The 19,246-nt window shown below is 41.6% G+C and overlaps 1 protein-coding gene across 9 annotated transcripts in view; it reads right to left on the reverse strand.

Annotated features, from left to right (window-relative positions):
* The window catches only part of GARNL3 (GTPase activating Rap/RanGAP domain like 3), a 153,594-nt gene that overhangs the window by 60,198 nt on the left and 74,150 nt on the right, over positions 1-19,246 (reverse strand). For all 9 annotated transcript variants that reach the window (XR_010944852.1, XR_010944853.1, XM_067743257.1 and 6 more), the window contains 2 exons: positions 12,413-12,512; positions 10,437-10,555 (listed from right to left, as the gene is read on the reverse strand). Coding sequence is in view for 7 of the 9 variants with exons in the window: in XM_067743257.1 (XP_067599358.1) it covers positions 10,437-10,555; positions 12,413-12,512 (219 nt within the window). In the remaining 2 variants the exon portion in view is untranslated. The remainder of the gene's footprint in view (positions 1-10,436; positions 10,556-12,412; positions 12,513-19,246) is intronic.

Below are 19,246 nucleotides of genomic sequence, written 5' to 3' on the forward strand. Positions count from 1 at the left end.
GCAAGTTTGTTCGTGTTTTCGGGACACATCTGCAAACTCATGTGTCTGAGCCCTGACCAATGGCACGGAGTGGAGTTCCCCAAACTTTTCAAGCCCATGATCTCTTTTGGCAAACTAAACTTTCACACCCAGGGCCCTGGAGAACTGGGTATTCTCACCCCTGCTCCAGGCTGGGGATGAGTATGTCTTCCCAGTTATGTGTCAGAAGTTGCACTAGGTAGAGCCCTTCTTTTGGATTCTCTACTAGCCAAGGAAATTAGGTTGAGCTTTTTCTTTTTCTTTTTTTTTGTAGTTTGCAGTAGATTTAAAAAAATTTCTACATATAAATATTATGATAGGAATATGCATTTTCAAATTCCACATGACCCACCCACTGAAACCTGAGTTAGTCCTGTGGCCTTGCTTTTTCACCAGCCCCAGCTTACCTCATACTGTGGTCACCTGTGTGGGATGCCAACCCATCTAGAACAGGGTCTTGAATCTGACCTTCTTGCTTGTCTACCTTTTCTTCTCACCAAACACACCAAAGGCAGCTTTTAAGAGAAGACCGGGGCAGCTTTGGGGGGAATGTATGGAGTGGTTGAGGGAGGATCAGCCCTGCCTGGGTGCTGGTATCATCGTCACAAGCTGCTGAAATGGATGTGAAACCCAGGGCTCTTGGGATTGTGGATCTGTATTTTTCTTCACTATAAAGGGGTAAAGCTCTTGCTCCCCATCATTTTTTTTTGTGGCTTTCCAGGGTTGCTGTTCTAGAAAAAACACCTTCCAGTTCTCTGTTTTCAGTGGAACCAAAAAATGCACAGGGAGAGTCAAGTACACGTGCATATCAGGCAACACTAGGTGAGCAGAGCAGGACACAGAAGTGCACGTCCACATTACCCCATTTAGCGCGCGCGCGTGTGTGTGTGTGTGTGTGTGTGTGTGTGTTTACGGACAGATGTCGAGAAGGACACTGCAGTGATTATCACTGGGTAGTTGGATTTTTTTTTTTTTGATCCTCTTCTTTTTCACCTGCTGTATTGTCTGGATGGAATTTTTACAAGTGTGAGTCATTTTTTCTCTTTGGGTTTAGAAGGAACACAGCCAGAGATGTGCAAGACAGTTTCTAGCAGGGTTTATAGTTTAGCTGTGTTTCTGTTTAATGAGAGAATGTGAGCTCACGGGGGGAGGGAGGGAGCGCTGAGTCACCTGCATTGTTGGATTCCCCACAGCCTCCAGCGCTGGCTTTGGGCCAACAGGGGCTCAATAACTGGCCCTGACGCTGATGTTCTGCTTTGATGTGTTCATCTCCTCACTGCCCTTCAGTGGGCAGCAAACACCTACCCAGTCCTGCACATAATTTAGGGCCAAGAGAAGAGGCTCTGGATTTGGGCATTGGCACTTCTCAGAAGAAGGGGATTAATGCTCCTTCTGCCCACCTCATGCTGCCTCCACGGTGGTCCTGGGTCTCAATCCCACCTCCCTGACTTCTCTCACCATCCAATAGTCATCCCCAGAAGGCTCCTGTTTCTCTTGTATTTCCTGTTCCTTCTGTCTGGAACGTCCCCCCACCCCTCCCCCTACTCTCTATGTGGCTGGTTCCCTTTCATCCTGTGGGTCTCTTTCAATGTCACCTCCTCAGGAAGCGTTCCCTGGACGATCTCACTTTGGCAGGCCTCCGTATCGTTCGTTCTCTGTCTTCGTTTCCTTCAGAGTGCTCATCACAATTTATAACGTAATACAGACAATATCTTTGGAAATTAAAATAAGTAAAACTTCCCCTTGCCTTTGCCTCACTCTTCCTGCCCCAGTACCTGGCAACTGTCCCAGGTGAGGAGGTGAAGTGACTGTTTTCTGAAGGAAGAAGATAGGACTGAGAAAATCTCTTCCGGAAGGAGGTAGCAGAAGTGCGACACGGACCCTTGCCTCGGTGGAAGGAAGGAAGAGGAAGACAGGGAAGCTGAGGGGTTAGGTGCTGGGGCCCTTGACGCCTCCGTTCCAAGGGCAGGCCTTGATAGGGGTAGGGGTGGGGAAGCACATCAAGGTAAGACCTGGAGGCACCTGGACTAGAGGCTCACTTCCCAGGCATGGCCTTCCAGAGGAGTCCTGAAGTCCAGGTAGAGCCTGTCTGAACACAGTGAGGGGCAGTAACTCGGTAGCTTCCAGCAAGGATGGCCAGCAAGATTAGAGACCCGAGCCTAAGGCGACGCTCCCGCCTCCTCCCGTCTGACCCAGGGCTGAGAGAGTGCAGCGCTTCCGAGAGGCTCGGCAACCGGCAGAGACCTGGGATCAGGTGAGAGCGTTCACATGTGCAGTGACTTCACTACACGGAGCAAACGGCTGGGACACGGACTTCAGGGACAGGTGCTCTTCAGTGACCCCCCCAAAAGCCGGAGGAGACCAGTTACACCTCAGTGGTTGCTTCTCCACAGCAGAAACCAGAAAGAACCCAGAGGGCCCCGTGTGGATCCCAGGTCCTCCTCTCCCACCATCATGAGGCCTCAGAGACCCTCTCTTCACATACCCAAACATTTACTTCAGGAGAAACAGGGCTAGGGAACTGAAATCGGAAAGGCTGATTATTTGTCCAAAAGAGACAGAGTCATCCGAAGACAATATTTAAGCCAGAAGAGACTGGAATACTGTAATAGGCAAACATGAGAAAAATAAGTAAAAAAAAATGGAGGGGTCCAGAAAACAGCCTTCCTGGTGCAGAAGGTAAGAGGCTTTGGACGAAGGCACCAGCCCTTCTCAGTAGGTGACTAAGGAGAAGAGATGATCATGCACTTGGGGAAAACTGGCACCTGTTCTCCAGCGTTATCTTCTAAAACTGACGCTTAAACTTTCTTCAAGGATAGCCATGCTGATGGCAAGACTGACCCCAACTGCAGTGGCATGGGGAGAGGGGTAAGGCCAAAACTTGTCTGCAGGAAATAATTCACGAGTAAGACCTAACTATTTTAGATCAGATTTTTACCTTAAACCTGCTTAAAGAAAGAAAAATTTCTGAAACATAACACAGAAGTTTATATAAATAGAGGTAGCAGAGCACACTGGTTAAGTTGGACTTCAATTCATTAATTATTAATCATTTCATGAATTCATTCAACAGATATTTATCAAGCTCCTTCTATGTCCCAGGCACTGGGCTTGCTGGTGGGAATACTGAGGACAAAGCAGTTATGTCCCCTCCTTTCATGGAGCTCACAGGAAAGGGAGAGTGAAAGCATGAGTCAAAGAATTACATACAGAATTAGTTATGTACAGTGGTGACAGCTCAGCATGCAGTCCTGGGTTCTGCCTGGTCTGCCACCTCCCTCAGTCATGTCATTTAAGTTCCCTAAACTATAATAACACCTATGCATTTGGAGGACTTACCTGGCATACAGTAAGTGCTCAATAAATGTTAGATTTTATTGTTATTACTAGTACTAGTTTTAATCATCACAAAAAGTTCCTAGCCACAGTTTATTCTGTAGTGGTTCCTGGAAATTCTTTCTGGGCTTTTTGAAGTTGCTACTTTATTGCTATATAGGTATGCATGCATGCAAATGTGTGTGTATGTATGTGTGTATAAAAAATTGCTGTTCCTTATGGGGATATATGTATATGTATAGCTGATTCACTTTGTTATAGAGCAGAAACTAACATACCATTATAAAGTAATTATACTCCAATAAAGATGTTTAAAATTAAAAAAAATTTTTTTTTCATTATTGTTCTTTTAAGTTTCTGCTAATTTCTTTTCCAAAAAGAGCTACATAGCAATTTTTTTTTTTTTTTACTGTAAGCAAGCTTCTCACTGCTGTGGCCTCTTCCCTTGCGGAGCACAGGCTCCGGACGCGCAGGCTCAGCAGTCACGGCCCACGGGCCCAGCCACTCCATGGCACGTGGGATCTTCCCAGACTGGGGCACGAACCTGCGTCCCCTGCATCGGCAGGCGGACTCAACCACTGCGCCACCAGGGAAGCCCTTCATAGCAGTTTTGATACACTATGTAGCTGAGATAAAAATCAGCATGCAGGGCTTCCCTGGTGGCGCAGTGGTTGACAGTCCGCCTGCCGATGCAGGGGACATGGGTTCATGTCCCAGTCCGGGAAGATCCCACGTGCTGCGGAGCGGCAGGGCCCGTGGGCCATGGCCGCTGAGCCTGCGCATCTGGAGCCTGTGCTCCACAACAGGAGAGGCCACAGCAGTGAGAGGCCCACGTGCCGCAAAAAAAAAAACAGCATGCAGAGAGGGCAGACAGCAGAAGCAAGAAGAACTACAATCCTGCAGGCTGTGGAACAAAAACCACATTCACAGAAAGATAGACAAGATGAAAAGGCAGAGGGCTATGTACCAGATGAAGTAACAAGATAAAACCCCAGAAACACAACTAAATGAAGTGGAGATAGGCAACCTTCCAGAAAAAGAATTCAGAACAATGATAGTGAAGATGATCCAGGACCTTGGAAAAAGAATGGAGGCAAAGGTCGAGAAGATGCAAGAAATGTTTAACAAAGACCTAGCAGAATTAAAGAACAAACAGAGGTGAACAATACAATAACTGAAATGAAAACTACACTAGAAGGAATCAGTAGCAGAATAACTGAGGCAGAAGAACGCATAAGTGACCTGGAAGACAGAATGGTGGAATTCACTGCTGCAGAACAGAATAAAGAAAAAGGAATAAGAAGAAACGAATACAGCCTAAGAGACCTCTGGGACAACATTAAACAGAACAACATTCACATTATAGGGGTCCCAGAAGGAGAAGAGAGAGAGAAAGGACCCGAGAAAATATTTGAAGAGATTATAGTCAAAAACTTCCCTAACATGGGAAAGAAAATAGCCACCCAAGTCCAGGAAGCACAGCAAATCCCATACAGGATAAACCCAAGGAGAAACATGCCAAGACACAAAGTAATCAAACTGACAAAAATTAAAGACAAAGAAAAATTATTGAAAGCAGCAAGGGACAAACGACAAATAACATACAAGGGAACTCCCATGAGGTTAACAGCTGATTTCTCAGCAGAAACTCTACAAGCCAGAAGGGAGTGGCATGATATACTTAAAGTGATGAAAGGGAAGAACCTACAACCAAGATTACTCTACCCGGCAAGGATCTCATTCAGATTCGATGGAGAAATCAAAAGCTTTACAGACAAGCAAAAGCTAAGAGAATTCAGCACCGCAAAACCAGCTTTACAACAAATGCTAAAGGAACTTCTCTAAGTGGGAAACACAAGAGAAGAAAAGGACCTACAAAAACAAACCCAAAACAATTAAGAAAATGGTCACAGGAACATACATATCAATAACTACCTTAAACGTGAATGGATTAAATGCTCCAACCAAAAGACACAGGCTTGCTGAATGGATACAAAAGCAAGACCCATATATATGCTGTCTACAAGAGGCCCACTTCAGACCTAGGGACATGTATGTAACTGAAAGGACTGAAAGTGAGGGGATGGAAAAAGATATCCCATGCAAATGGAAATCAAAAGAAAGCTGGAGTAGCCATACTCATATCAGATAAAATAGACTTTAAAATAAAGAATGTTACAAGAGACAAGGAAAGACACTACATAATGATCAAGGGATCAATCCAAGAAGAAGATATAACAATTATAAATATATATGCACCCAACATAGGAGCACCTCAATACATAAGGCAACTGCTAACAGCTATAAAAGAGGAAATCGACAGTAACACAATAATAGTGGGGGACTTTAACACCTCACTTACACCAATGGACAGATCATCCAAAATGGAAATAAATGAGGAAACAGAAGCTATAAATGACACAATAGACCAGGTAGATTTAATTGATATTTATAGGACATTCCATCCAAAAACAGCAGATTACACTTTCTTCTCAAGTGCGCATGGAACATTCTCCAGGATAGATCACATCTTGGGTCACAAATCAAGCCTCAGTAAATTTAAGAAAATTGAAATTATATCAAGCATCTTTTCTGACCACAACGCTATAAGATTAGAAATGAATTACAGGGAAAAAAACCGTAAAAAACACAAACACATGGAGGCTAAACAATACGTTACTAAGTAACCAAGAGATCACTGAAGAAATCAAAGAGAAAATCAAAAAATACCTAGAGACAGATGACAATGAAAACATGATGATCCAAAACCTACGGGATGTAGCAAAAGCAGTTCTAAGAGGGAAGTTTATAGCTATACAAGCCTACCTCAAGAAACAAGAAAAATCTCAAATAAACAATCTAATCTTACACCTAAAGGAATTAGAGAAAGAAGAACAAACAAAACCCAAAGTTAGCAGAAGGGAAGGAATCAAAGAAACAGAGCAGAAATAAATGAAATAGAAACAAAGAAAACAAAGCAAAGATCAATAAAATTAAAAGCTGGTTCTTTGAGAAGATAAACAAAACTGATAAACCATTAGCCAGACTCATCAAGAAAAAGAGGGAGAGGACTCACTCAGATCAATAAAATTAGAAATGAAAAAGGGGAAGTTACAACAGACATTGCAGAAATACAAAGCATCCTAAGAGACTACTACAAGCAACTCTATGCCAATAAAATGGACAACCTGGAAGAAATGGACAAATTCTTAGAAAGGTATAACCTTCCAAGACTGAACCAGGAAGAAAAAGAAAATATGAACAGACCAATCACAAGTAATGAAATTGAAACTGTGATTAAAAATCTTCCATCATACAAAAGTCCAGGACCAGGTGGCTTCACAGGTGAATTCTATCAAACATTTAGAGAAGAGCTAACACCCATCCTTCTCAAACTCTTCCAAAAAATTGTGGAGGAAAGAACACTACCAAACTCATTCTATGAGGCCACCATCACCCTGATACCAAAACCAGACAAAGATACTACAAAAAAACAAAATTACAGACCAATATTACTGATGAATATAGATGCAAAAATCCTCAACAAAATACTAGCAAACAGAATCCAACAACACATTAAAAGGATCATACACCATGATCAAGTGGGATTTATCCCAGGGATGCAAGGATTCTTCAATATACGCAAATCAATCAATGTGATGCACCATATTAACAAATTGAAGAATAAAAACCATATGATCAGCTAAATAGATGCAGAAAGAGCTTTTGACAAAATTCAACACCAATTTATGATAAAAACTCTCCAGAAAGTGGGCACAGAGGGAACCTACGTCAACATAATAAAGGCCATATACAACAAACCCACAGCAAACATCATTCTCAATGGTGAAAAACTGAAAGCATTTCCTCTAAGATCAGGAACAAGACAAAGGTGTCCACTCTCACCACTATTATTCAACATAGTTTTGGAAGTCCTAGCCACGGCAATCAGAGAAGAAAAAGAAATAAAAGCAATACAAATTGAAATAGAAGAAGTAAAACTCACTGTTTGGAGATGACATGATTCTATACATAGAGAATACTAAAGATGCCACCAGAAAACTACTAGAGCTAATCAATGAATTTGGTAAAGTTGCAGGATACAGAATTAATGCACAGAAATCTCTTGCATTCCTATACACTAATGATGAAAAATCTGAAAGAGAAATTAAGGAAACACTCCCAGTTACCATTGCAATGAAAAGAATAAAATATCTAGGAATAAACCTACCTAGGGAGACAAAAGATCTGTATGCAGAAAACTATAAGACACGGGTGAAAGAAATTAAAGATTATACCAACAGATGGAGAGATATACCATGTTCTTGGATTGGAAGAATCAATATTGTGAAAATGACTATACTACCCAAAGCAATCTACAGATTCAGTGCAATCCCTATCAAATTACCAATGGCATTTTTTATGGAACTAGAACAGAAAATTTTAAAATTTGTATGGAGAAACAAAAGACCCCGAATAGCCAAAGCAGTCTTGAGGGAAAAAAATGGAGCTGGAGGAATCAGACTCCCTGACTTCAGACTATATTACAAAGCTACAGTAATCAAGACAATATGGTACTGGCACAAAAAGAGAAACATAGATCAGTGGAACAAGATAGAAAGCCCAGAGATAAACTCACGCATCTATAGTCAACTAATCTACGACAAAGGAGGCAAGGATATACCATGGAGAAAAGACAGTCTCTTCAATAAGTGGTGCTGGGAAAACTGGACAGCCACATGTAAAAGAATGAAATTAGAACACTCCCTAACACCATACACAAAAATAAACTCAAAATGGATTAGAGACCTAAATGTAAGACTGGACACTATAAAACTCTTAGAGGAAAACATAGGAAGAACACTCTTTGACATAAATCACAGCAAGATCTTTTTTGATCCACCTCCTAGAGTAATGGAAATAAAAACAAAAATAATGAAATGAAAATGAAAAATGGGACCTAATGAAACTTCAAAGCTTTTGCACAGCAAAGAAAACCATAAACAAGACGTAAAGACAACCCTCAGAATTGGAGAAAATATTTGCAAAGGAATCAACGGACAAAGGATTAATCTCTAAAATATATAAACAGCTCATGCAGCTCAATATTAAAAAAATAAACAACCCAATCCAAAAATGGGCAGAAGACCTAAACAGACATTTCTCCAAAGAAGACATACAGATGGCCAAGAAGCACATGAAAAGCTGCTGAACATCACTAATTATTAGAGAAATGCAAATCAAAACTACAATGAGGTATCACCTCGCACCAGTTAGAATGGGCATCATCAGAAAATCTACAAACAACAAATGCTGGAGAGGGTGTGGAGAAAAGAGAACCCTCTTGCATTGTTGGTGGGAATGTAAATTGATACAGCCACTATGGAGAACAGTATGGAGGTTCCTTAAAAAACTAGAAATAGAATTACCATACGATCCAGCAATCTCACTACTGGGCATATACCCTGAGAAAACCATAATTCAAAAAGAGTCATGTACCACAATGTTCATTGCAGCACTGTTTACAGTAGCCAGGTCACGGAAGCAACCTAAATGCCCATCGACAGATGAATGGATAAAGAAGATGTGGCACATATATACAATGGAATATTACTCAGCCATAAAAAGGAACGAAATTGGGTCATTTATTTAGACGTGGATGGATCTAGAGACTGTCATACAGAGTGAAGTAAGTCAGAAAGAGAACAACAATTATCGTATATTAACGCATATAGGTGGAATCTAGAAAAATGGTACAGATGAACCGGTTTGCAGGGCAGAAATTGAGACACAGATGTAGAGAACAAATGTATGGACACCAAGTGGGGAAAGTGGCGGGGGTGGTGGTGGTGGTGGTGTGATGAATTGGGAGATTGGGATTGACATGTATACACTGATGTGTATAAAATTGATGACTAATAAGAACCTGCTATATATATATATATATAAATCAGCATGCAATTATTTAAATACTGGATTTCAACAAATGTACCCATCAGGTGGGACCACTAAATAATAGAACTAACATTTTCTAAGTGTGGTTTATTTTATCGCTTTTTAAATTATACACCGTACTCGCCAATTCAAGAATAAGATGTTTTACCCTTTAGGCAGCTAACCAGTTTTAAGATTTGACGATTTGGGACACTGGGTAAATTTTCAAGCAAGATCTCACTTCAGGCAGTCTTGTTAGTGCTCATCACCCTGTGAGCCACAGCCCAGAACTTTCCCCATTTTACAAAGAAGAAAATGGAGGCTCAGATGGCATGAGCAAATTTCTCAAATTCACACAAAATGAGCTTGTTATTGAGGTGATTTGACCCTAGTTTGCTTAACTACAAACTCTTTGCTCTTTCTAGTGTTGATATGGTCTCTAAAAAATTCTCTAAGAAGCAAAGCAAAAAAGAAACAAGAGAAGAAGATAATGAGAAAAGGTAAAAGATGAAAGACAGAGGTCGAATATAAGAATTAATAGAAAAAATTCAGAACAGGAAAAGAAGCAACACCAATGAACATAAAAAAACTTTCCTGAGCTAAAGAAAGACCTGCGTCCTGGAGTTGAAAGGGCTTGCTTTCAGCCCGCTGTCCCCAGCTCAGTGTCCAGAGCCCACTGTGGGCAGGAGGTACTTGTTAGATCTAGGGTTGCTTTTCCACACCATGAAATTGATGAAAGGAGCTAAGCCTCAAAGGAATCCTAGAAGCACAGCTGATTCAGCAGTTGACCAACTGACTCATGGAAACAGGAGCCCCAGGGGCCGTGCCCATGTAACAGTATTATATTCCTCCACTAAATCTTGTTTCTTTTGGTTGGAGGTGTGCCAGCTCATCACTTTCAGTATCAGTAACAGCGATAATAACATAGTCGTGTATTCCGAGAGGGCAGAGATTGAGGGGAATGAACATGTCTACTTAGTGGCTTATATAGGAAAAATTGCTCTTAAACTCAGAGTGTGAAGGTCTCCCCTGTGAACAGGATAATCCTCAGTAGCCAGACTCAAAAACCCTTGTAGAAAAAGGCTGACAATGACACTGATTAAACTCTGGAGTGGTGCTGAAACTCCAGGTGCAGGTCTGATACTCACTGTTTTCCTCCAAAGGATTGCACGGTATTGAGGGACACGCTGATTGTTTTGGTCAGAGAGGGTCACCGACAGGAAGAAGGGGCTCTTCTCCGCATCATTTCCAATGTAGTTCTGATGGACTGGAAGAGAGGCAGGTTCAGAACAGTGAAGATGCAGCCGGCTCCTCCAGGCACTGGGAGCAGTGTGCACGGCAGGTGGCAGCCAGCCTTTCCCACAGGATCAGGGAACAGTAATCTCCAGCCCAGCTCAGGACAGAACCTGGTGACTCTATCCTAATCATGCTCTCCTGTTCCCCTTGCCAGGGATGGGCTCAGGAATGAACGTGTGACCCAATTCTGGCCAATGAGACAGGAGGAAAAGTGTGTCAAGGGGTTTCTGGAAGGGCCTCCTCACTCCTGAAGATGGCCTTCTTTTCCCCTGGACACGGTGGTGTCTAGAAGTGATGCCTGGAATTGCTGCAACCATCTTGTGACCCTGAGGAAGGCCAGCATGGATGACATCACCAAGCCTCTGACTCCACCAACCCCAGAGCTTGCCCTACCTCTGGGTCTCTTGTTGTCTCCCTTATTGTTTAAGCCCGTTGAGGCAGCTGAAGGCATCCAAACTGACGGCACCACTTTTCTCTGAAGTCATAAGTACTCCAGGCACTATGCTTTCAAGCATTTGGGAAGATAGCAACTTTCCCCCAATTTTTTTTTTTTTTTTTTTTTTGCGGTACGCGGGCCTTCCACCGTTGTGGCCTCTCCCGTTGTGGAGCACAGGCTCTGGACGCGCAGGCTCAGCGGCCATGGCTCACGGGCCCAGCTGCTCCGCGGCATGTGGGATCTTCCCGGCAGGGCACGAACCCGTGTTCCCTGCATCGGCAGGCAGACTCTCAACCACTGTGCCACCAGGGAAGCCCCCCAATTTCTTTCTTTATAAAGAGATATGTCTTGCCAAATAAGTGAACTTCTTGGAATAATACAGTATCCGATATTTAAAAAGACATCATTTGGGTCTGCTCACTCTCATTTTATAGCTCAAGTATCACATCTTCTACAAATAAATAAATGCATTAGCCTGATAAGCAATTTAGCTAACCCATTTCTAATCCTGCCATAGTGATTATATTTCCATTCCCATTGCCTTCTGTCGCTAACCACGCTCCTGTTTCCCACCTTTCCATATATGTTCACACGAGCCCTTCACTTCAAATGTACATCACTATTCATGACAGAGCTCTTGGTATGTGCCAGGCACCAGGCTTAACGTGCCTCACTGACACTTCTGTTCAAACCTCCTAGGTATGTACTAGTAATACCCCCACTTTACAGATAAGGAATTAAGACTCAGAGAAGTGGGAGTAACTAGTGTTAAGGTCCTATGTTGATAACGGCAGAACCAGGATTCAAACAGTCTATAGTCTCCACGAGGGCAGGGATCACAGCTGCCTTTGCAAGAGCACATTGCCTGGCACATGGTAAGTGGTAAACAAATCCTGGTCACCAGAGCCTACAGCGTAATGCCTCTCTGTTCTGCATTGGCCCTGGAGCTCAGGGAATCGTTTCTCCCCCTCACTGCCTTGAACTAAGTGTTCAAGGCCCACTATAGACCGGGTACATGCCTTGTTAAGTCTAAAATTATTCTGTGCCCTGCAAATTCTTCTCATCTTGCAAATCACTCATTCATACTATCTAATCCTCTTTAACTCCCCAGGGACAAAAACAACTAGCAAAAACTAACTAAATAAAAAATTTTAAGATAAAAATATAAAATAAAATATAAATAACAAATTTAAAACGGAGGAAAACCTACTAGGGCTGAATCTTCAAAGCTTACAAATCTACAAAGTTTACAACTGACCTTGAAATGAGATGCCCTGACCTCAGTGTCCCTAAACTGATAAGTTTCACACATATAGGGTACCAGAAATTATACCAACACTAATTTTCATTCCGAATATCCTTTCTTCCCAACCACTGTAATGACATAATTACCTTGTCCTAAAAAATACTTGAAATACCATCTGGTGTGGTATTCTGGGTTCTCTAAGTGCACGTCTGTCCTTCGCCAAGTGCCTGGCAGAGCAGTTGCATTCTGTAATGGAACAAAGTTATGCCATTAAGAGGCTTATTTAGAAAGTAAACAAGGTAGCAATGAACCGGATGCCAAAGAACCAGAAAAGTCACTGTTAAAAGTGTACAAACAGGGCTGTAACCACATGTTCTCATTAGAAAAGACACCTGTCTAAATCCACATCATAGAAACATGCTGAAGGTCCTTGGGGTGTAGGAAGAAGCACCAGGTGAACCAGTAAGTTAAGCGATTTCTAACTTGAGTGTAACTTGAGTTTAAAGTTTTTCTCCGTTCTGGGCTGAAGCTTCCACAACATTTGGGAGTTGGTGCCCGCAGAGGCACACCCTTCTGTTTGTTACCCTGTAACAGGCACATTTCACCTGGAACACATCTCGGCAGCATCTTATTTGAATTCATATTCTTTGTAGAATTTTAAAAATTTACTGTAACTCAATTAATGTGGAAAACATGGATAAACATAACGAATAATCCGAATCCTCTATCCAAAGATATAATCATTATTAATGATTTGATATGGTTTCCTCAAATTTTTCCCCTACATGTACATATGTACTTTTCTTACCAAAATGGAATCTTACCGAATATATAGTTGGAAACTCCATTGACATCTACATTGTGCCCTGTGTGTAAGACAGACTGCTGGAACATTCTTTTCTCATTCTGACATGGCTCTAGTGATTTACTGGATGCCTGTGGTCAGTTTCTGTATCATGTTGAAGAAGTTCCCTTCAATTCCAAGTTTATAAAGCAGTTTTCTCAGAAATGAATATTGAATTTTACTGAAAGCTTTTTTTTTTTTGGCAACTATTTAGCGAATAGGTTAAATGGTGAAAATCATAGTCATGTAATAAATTATACCATTGGCTCTTCTTACACTGAATGGTTCTTAGATTTCTGGAAGACACCCTTATAGGTATTCTGTGGATATACTGTATTGCTGGCTTTAAAAAAATGACTTATGTATCATATTTGTTGGTGAGATGAATCTGTAGGTTTCTTTTCAGTATATATTTCTGTCATGCTTTCAGGGTTATATTACTTTATAAAGTGAATTAAGATGCTTTCTGTCTTTCTCATTGCTCTGGAAATAATGATGTTCACGGAAAGAGCTCTAAGTGCCAAGTATTAGGCCGCACACTCTACATGAATTATCTCTGTGGTATCTCCACCAACTCATGAGACAGAGTCGATTTTATCCCCTTACTTTCAGATGAGGAAATTGATGCTTAGATAATTTAAGTATGTTGCCTAAGGTTCCAGAAATATAAGCAGTGGAGCTAAAACAAATCAGTTCCAATGTCAGAGTGTTTTTTTTCTTTTTTAAAATCTTAACCTTACATCATCTTCTGAGTCTTTTATTTAATGTTATGCCTTTTTAATCTATCAAGGGGTAAAAAGTAGGTTAAAATTCTTAGTATTATTGTGGCTTTATTGAATTTTCTTGACTTTAAAAAAATCAGCGATATATATATATATATATCCCTATGCACCCACACCCATTTATCTAAATTTTTATTTGGCAGTGATTTTAAACTTACATAAAAGTTGCAAGAATAAGAGGAGTGCAAAAAGCATCTGTATGCCCTTTACCAGATTCACCTACTGCTAACATTTTATCCCATTATTCACTTGTTCACTACTCTCTATCCCTCTACACACACACACACACACACACACACACACACACACACTTTTTCCCGAATCATTTAAGACTACATTGCATAAATAATAGCCCTTTATTCCTAAATACTTCAATGTGTATTTCCCAAGAATAAGTATCTTCTTACATAACCACCATAAATCCTAACTATTTTAAGTATGGCCTACTTTATAGAGGATTTCAAAGATACAGAAACTTCCTATAGCATTTTAAGGTGACAGTTACACAGGAACACAGTATTTACTTGACATCAACAAGAATGTTAGGAGGAAATATTCTGATGAGCACATTTTCCAGACAATCAAAGTTTAACATTGCAAACACCCATACTAATTTTATCCCTTTTAGATAATCATTTGCTCAAAGGTATTATGCAGTAATGAACTCAAATTCTTCTATGCTGCAGATGTGCCTGAACATGCCCACAGGGTTGAATGAGTCTTGAGACTGAGAAATCCTGAATCATTTCTGCATCAAATTCCAAAGCCCACAAAAGCTCCTTGTTGCTTTCCTTGTTTTGTTTTGTTTAACCACATTTATACTTGTGGGATGTGAAGGATGAAGACTGTATATGGCCAGGATATTGTGAAGAGAATTTAATCAAAATCCATGTATAACACCCCCATTTTATCTGAATGTTCTCCAATATTTGACTTTAAGCAGGGAGTCCACACAACACAAGCACTCAGACTACAAACGAGATCCATAGTTTTATATAATGCTTGTGATTTTTCAGAGTCTCTTCCAGAGTGAGTTTAATTAATGAATGAATGCTTTTAAACTGAGTTTCCTTCACTTTCTAGGTTAAATTGCTGAAAGAACACTGACAATAAAGAAGATGGATTCAAAAAAAAAACTAAAAAATTTTGAATTGCAAATATAAATATAAGCTGGTTGAAAAAAGTTAAATCATACAAAAATTAAAATGCTTTTTCCCCCCCAACCCCCATGTCCTAATCTACTTCCTTGCCATATAATAACCATGTTACCAGATTGGTTTGGATAGTCCCAGGTCTTTTTATGCATTTACAAAAATGTGTCTATACATATGTATACACATTCACATACATATACATATATTTATGTATATATGTATACATATGTATATATGTATATATACATATGTATACATATATATGTATATATGTGTATACATATATATACATGTATATGTATATATGTATATATACACACATAATCTGTTTTCATAAATGGGATAGTTTTATAGGTATTACACTGAAACTTATTTTTTCACTAAAAAAAGAAATCTTAGAAATATTTCTATTAGTACTTACAGATCTACCTTGTTCCTTTTAACAACTACATAGTTTTTTAAAAAAATTAAACACTTCAGTTGAGTATAGATGTGTAAAATATGTAAACATAAAAGGGTAGAAAGTTAAGGTCCTCTAACTTCTTTCCTGACCTCCCATTTCCACTCCAGAAGCAATTACTATTAAATTCTTAGGTAACCTTATGGAAATTTTCTTGAATATTGACAAGCAAGTTTATCTTTTTTGTTGTTTTTAAGGAAATGGGATGATATCATACGAATCATTCTGGAACTTGCTTTTATGTCTAGCACTGTATGGTAAACGTTTTTCTATGGTATTACATTTACCTGTACCTCATTCTTTCTAACAGCTACTAAGCATTCCAGTGTCTAAATCATAATTTTCAAAATCATTCCTCTACTGATGGAAACTGATGTTGTTTCCAAGTGTTTTTATTTTTTTATTTTAAAATAACGCTACAATACACATCCCAGCAGTAGAACTGCTGGCCAAATGGTATACACATTTTTAATGATTGCTAATTGCCTTCCCCAAACTCATTCACATGTCCCCCAACAGTGTGTAAGAGAATCCTCCCCATGCTAAGGAAGAGATCTATAAAAAGCTGAAAGATCGTCCCCTCTGCTCCGCCATATACTAATTATACATACAAGTAAGCTGTAAGGGAGGTTTCCAGGGATCTACCCGAGGGTCACAGTCATTTTAATTAATAATCTGAATGAGCACACAGATGGCAGGATAAGCACATCTGAAGGTAATATAAAGATTCTCACTGGGTTAGCTAATAGGACAGGTGACAGAATCAAGATGTCAAAAAACCTCTTGACAATTAGCAATTACAGGACACTCTAACGAGATTAAATTCAGTGTGGACACTGCAGAATCCTACATTTAGGTACAAATACAAATTGTACAAGTAAAGGGTGGAGAAGGCCAGGTGCTACAAAGTAGGAATTCTCTCTCTTTTTTACCCAGTAGGAGATCGAGGCTCCGTGACATTGAGTCATAAACTGGTAAGTGGTAGGGCTGAGGTCTGAACCCAGGTTTGCTTGACTCCAAAACTGTCTCCACTATACCATGATGTTGCCTCACAGCTGAATAACAGCATATGTGAAAAAGACTGGAGTCGGGGGTAGCACATCGTGTGTTCGTAATGAGTCCTCGGGCTTCATGAAAAGAGGAGCGTGTGCACAGCAAGGAAGGGGATGAGCCGGCCTCACTCTGTGGCCGTGAGGCGCACCTGGAGCCAGGTGTTCACTTCCGAGCACTTCCACCTAAAAGGTCCATTAACCGCCTCACATGTGTCTAAGGAGCAGCAGGGAGTGTGATGATCAGTGGAACTGAGTCCATGTCTTAGGAGAAAAACAGCAGATGTCTTGGAATGCTTAAAGGCCTACCATGCTGAAGAAGGCTCAGCCTTACGCTATGGGCTCCAGAAACCATAAATAGAAACTCTGAGTGGAAAATATAGACAGATGAGTTCTGTTCAATAAAAAGAACTTTCTAGCAATGAGAGATGCCGAAAAATGGAAGTAACTTTAGGGCTGTGGTATAATGGGAAATTTATATTTCAGCTTTGTCTCTGGCTCCTGGCACAGAACTCCTAAAACCCTTGGCATTTCCTGAGACATAAGGGTGACAGGAGCATCTTTTGCTCCAATGAGGCAACTCTTGGTGGGCCCCTAGCTAGCTTCAGGATGGGGCCGGTAGCTAGAAAGACCAAGCTTGATTACAAGCTTGGCACTTTCAACCCCACCCTGCAACCTTACCCATGTGAGCTTCTGGGTTGGTGACTATATCAAGGTGCTGGGAGGGTGGTGCACCCAAAGAGGGCAGGGGAGCGCTGTGCCCCCACCCCCCATCCCTTGCCCTCTGCACCTCTTCCATTTGGCTGTTCCCAAGTTGTATCCTTTGTAATAAATGGGTATGGTAAGTAAAGTGCTTTCCAGAGTTCTGTGAGTCATTTCAGTGAATTACTGAACCCGAGGAGGGGGGTTATGGGAACCCCTAACTTTGTAGCCCAGTTAGACAGATGTGTGGGTACCCTGGGGACCTGACACTTGACACCGGTGTCTGAAGTGAGGGCAGTGTGTGGAACTGAGCCTGAAACCAGTGGAGTCTGACGCTACCTCCAGGTGGTTACGGTCAGGATTGAACGGAATTGTAGGGGACTTAGTTGGTGATGGAATTGGTTGGTGTCCGAGGAAAAAACCTATCAAGGGGGGAGCAAGTTTCCCTTCACTGGAAATATATTCAGGCAGGGACAGAGGAGCTAACTGTTGGCAAAGTTGTTGCAGGGGTTCATGCCTTGGGTGGAGGACGGGCCTAGATGAACTCTGCGGCAGGAAGGTGTGGTCCATGGATGGAGGATGGGCCTAGATGAACTCTACGGCAGGAAGGTGTGGTCCACAGATGGGTGCTGATCTGCCAACAGTCTGTGATGAAGTAGACAGCAGTGGAGAGCAAGTCTTAGGGGATTAGCTTCCCTAAACAGAACCCAGACCAATCGGATGTTACTGATTTTGGTAGTGAGTTGTATGAGGGGGTGCTGCAAACTGGTCATACGTAGTAGGACCACAGAGAGTCCTGCAACAGATTGGAAATAAAAAAGCAAGCCCTTCACCACACACAGTCTGAGAAGCACTGCTCGGAGCCTGGGCCTCACCGTGACGTCCTTATGACACGCCCCCTGTGTGTTTTCTCCACAGGAGTTACCAAAATTTGCAATCATCCTATGTATCTGTGTTATTTATTGACCACTCTCCTGCCCGTCTGTGAGCCCACGGGGGCAGGGACCTTAGCAGTCAGCAGTCTTATTCATTCCCGCATCACCAGCGCTCAGCCCGTCTGGCACCGAGAAGTGATCCTGCGTGTGGGTTGAATGAATGACTTGATGTATTATAGGAAGAGCGCTCCTGATACAACTTATGTTTTTGGTAATGGTGAGCTAGGTTATTCGACCAAACCTCCCACTGAAGAAACTAAAAGCATTATACAAATATTAAAGTCATCTCCTTAAAAGCACTGGAGAGCTTACAAGATAGTAAGGAATTACCAGTCAAAACAAAGGCAAGTGGGAACCCGGAGAGGTAAGTGGAGCATGGAAATTCTCTTTAGCTTGAAGATATCTATCGATCCTGGCAAAATTACTCTTGGGTTTTGGTGACCTCAAGAGGCAAGAGGGCAAAGAATCAAACCCCCAGGATCCACTGAAGTAGGTAGGTCTATAGGAGACCCACCCCACATTAAGCTGGGACCCCAAAGGGTTACACATTCAAGAAAAGAGTGAACAGGAAGAAACCACCTCTACCCCAAAGGCTCCAAGGAAGCCTGCCACAGTGCTGAGTGGAGAGGTGTCTCTGAGGTGCTGTGACCACAAGCCAGCCTCATGTAAAGCTGCAGCTCCAGCCTGTATCTTGGCTTAAAGGGTTTAAAAAGTTTCAAGCTGGAACTTTAGTTTAAAGGTGTCTGGCAAAAGCAAATGCAAACCCTCCCTCTGATTCTGACACCAATTCTAATATGCGGTTTCCCCCCACACCACCAAGCAATTCTCCGACACCAGCTGGGTGTCCTGTTATTCAACTCAATCCTGACACTGGAGACAGTATCGGATGCCACAGGTTAAGGGCTCAGTCCTACAAGACTGCTTCTGACGTCTGCAACTTCCGCTGCGAACTGCAAATCCTGGTGATTACCTGTGCTTCTGATCAACTGGCTATAGATTGAAGGTTCCCATGACCCTCTCCTTGGGTTTGATTAACTTGCTAGAGCATAGACCT

Source organism: Pseudorca crassidens, chromosome 7, assembly GCF_039906515.1.
Source record: "Pseudorca crassidens isolate mPseCra1 chromosome 7, mPseCra1.hap1, whole genome shotgun sequence".
NCBI lineage: Eukaryota > Metazoa > Chordata > Mammalia > Artiodactyla > Delphinidae > Pseudorca > Pseudorca crassidens.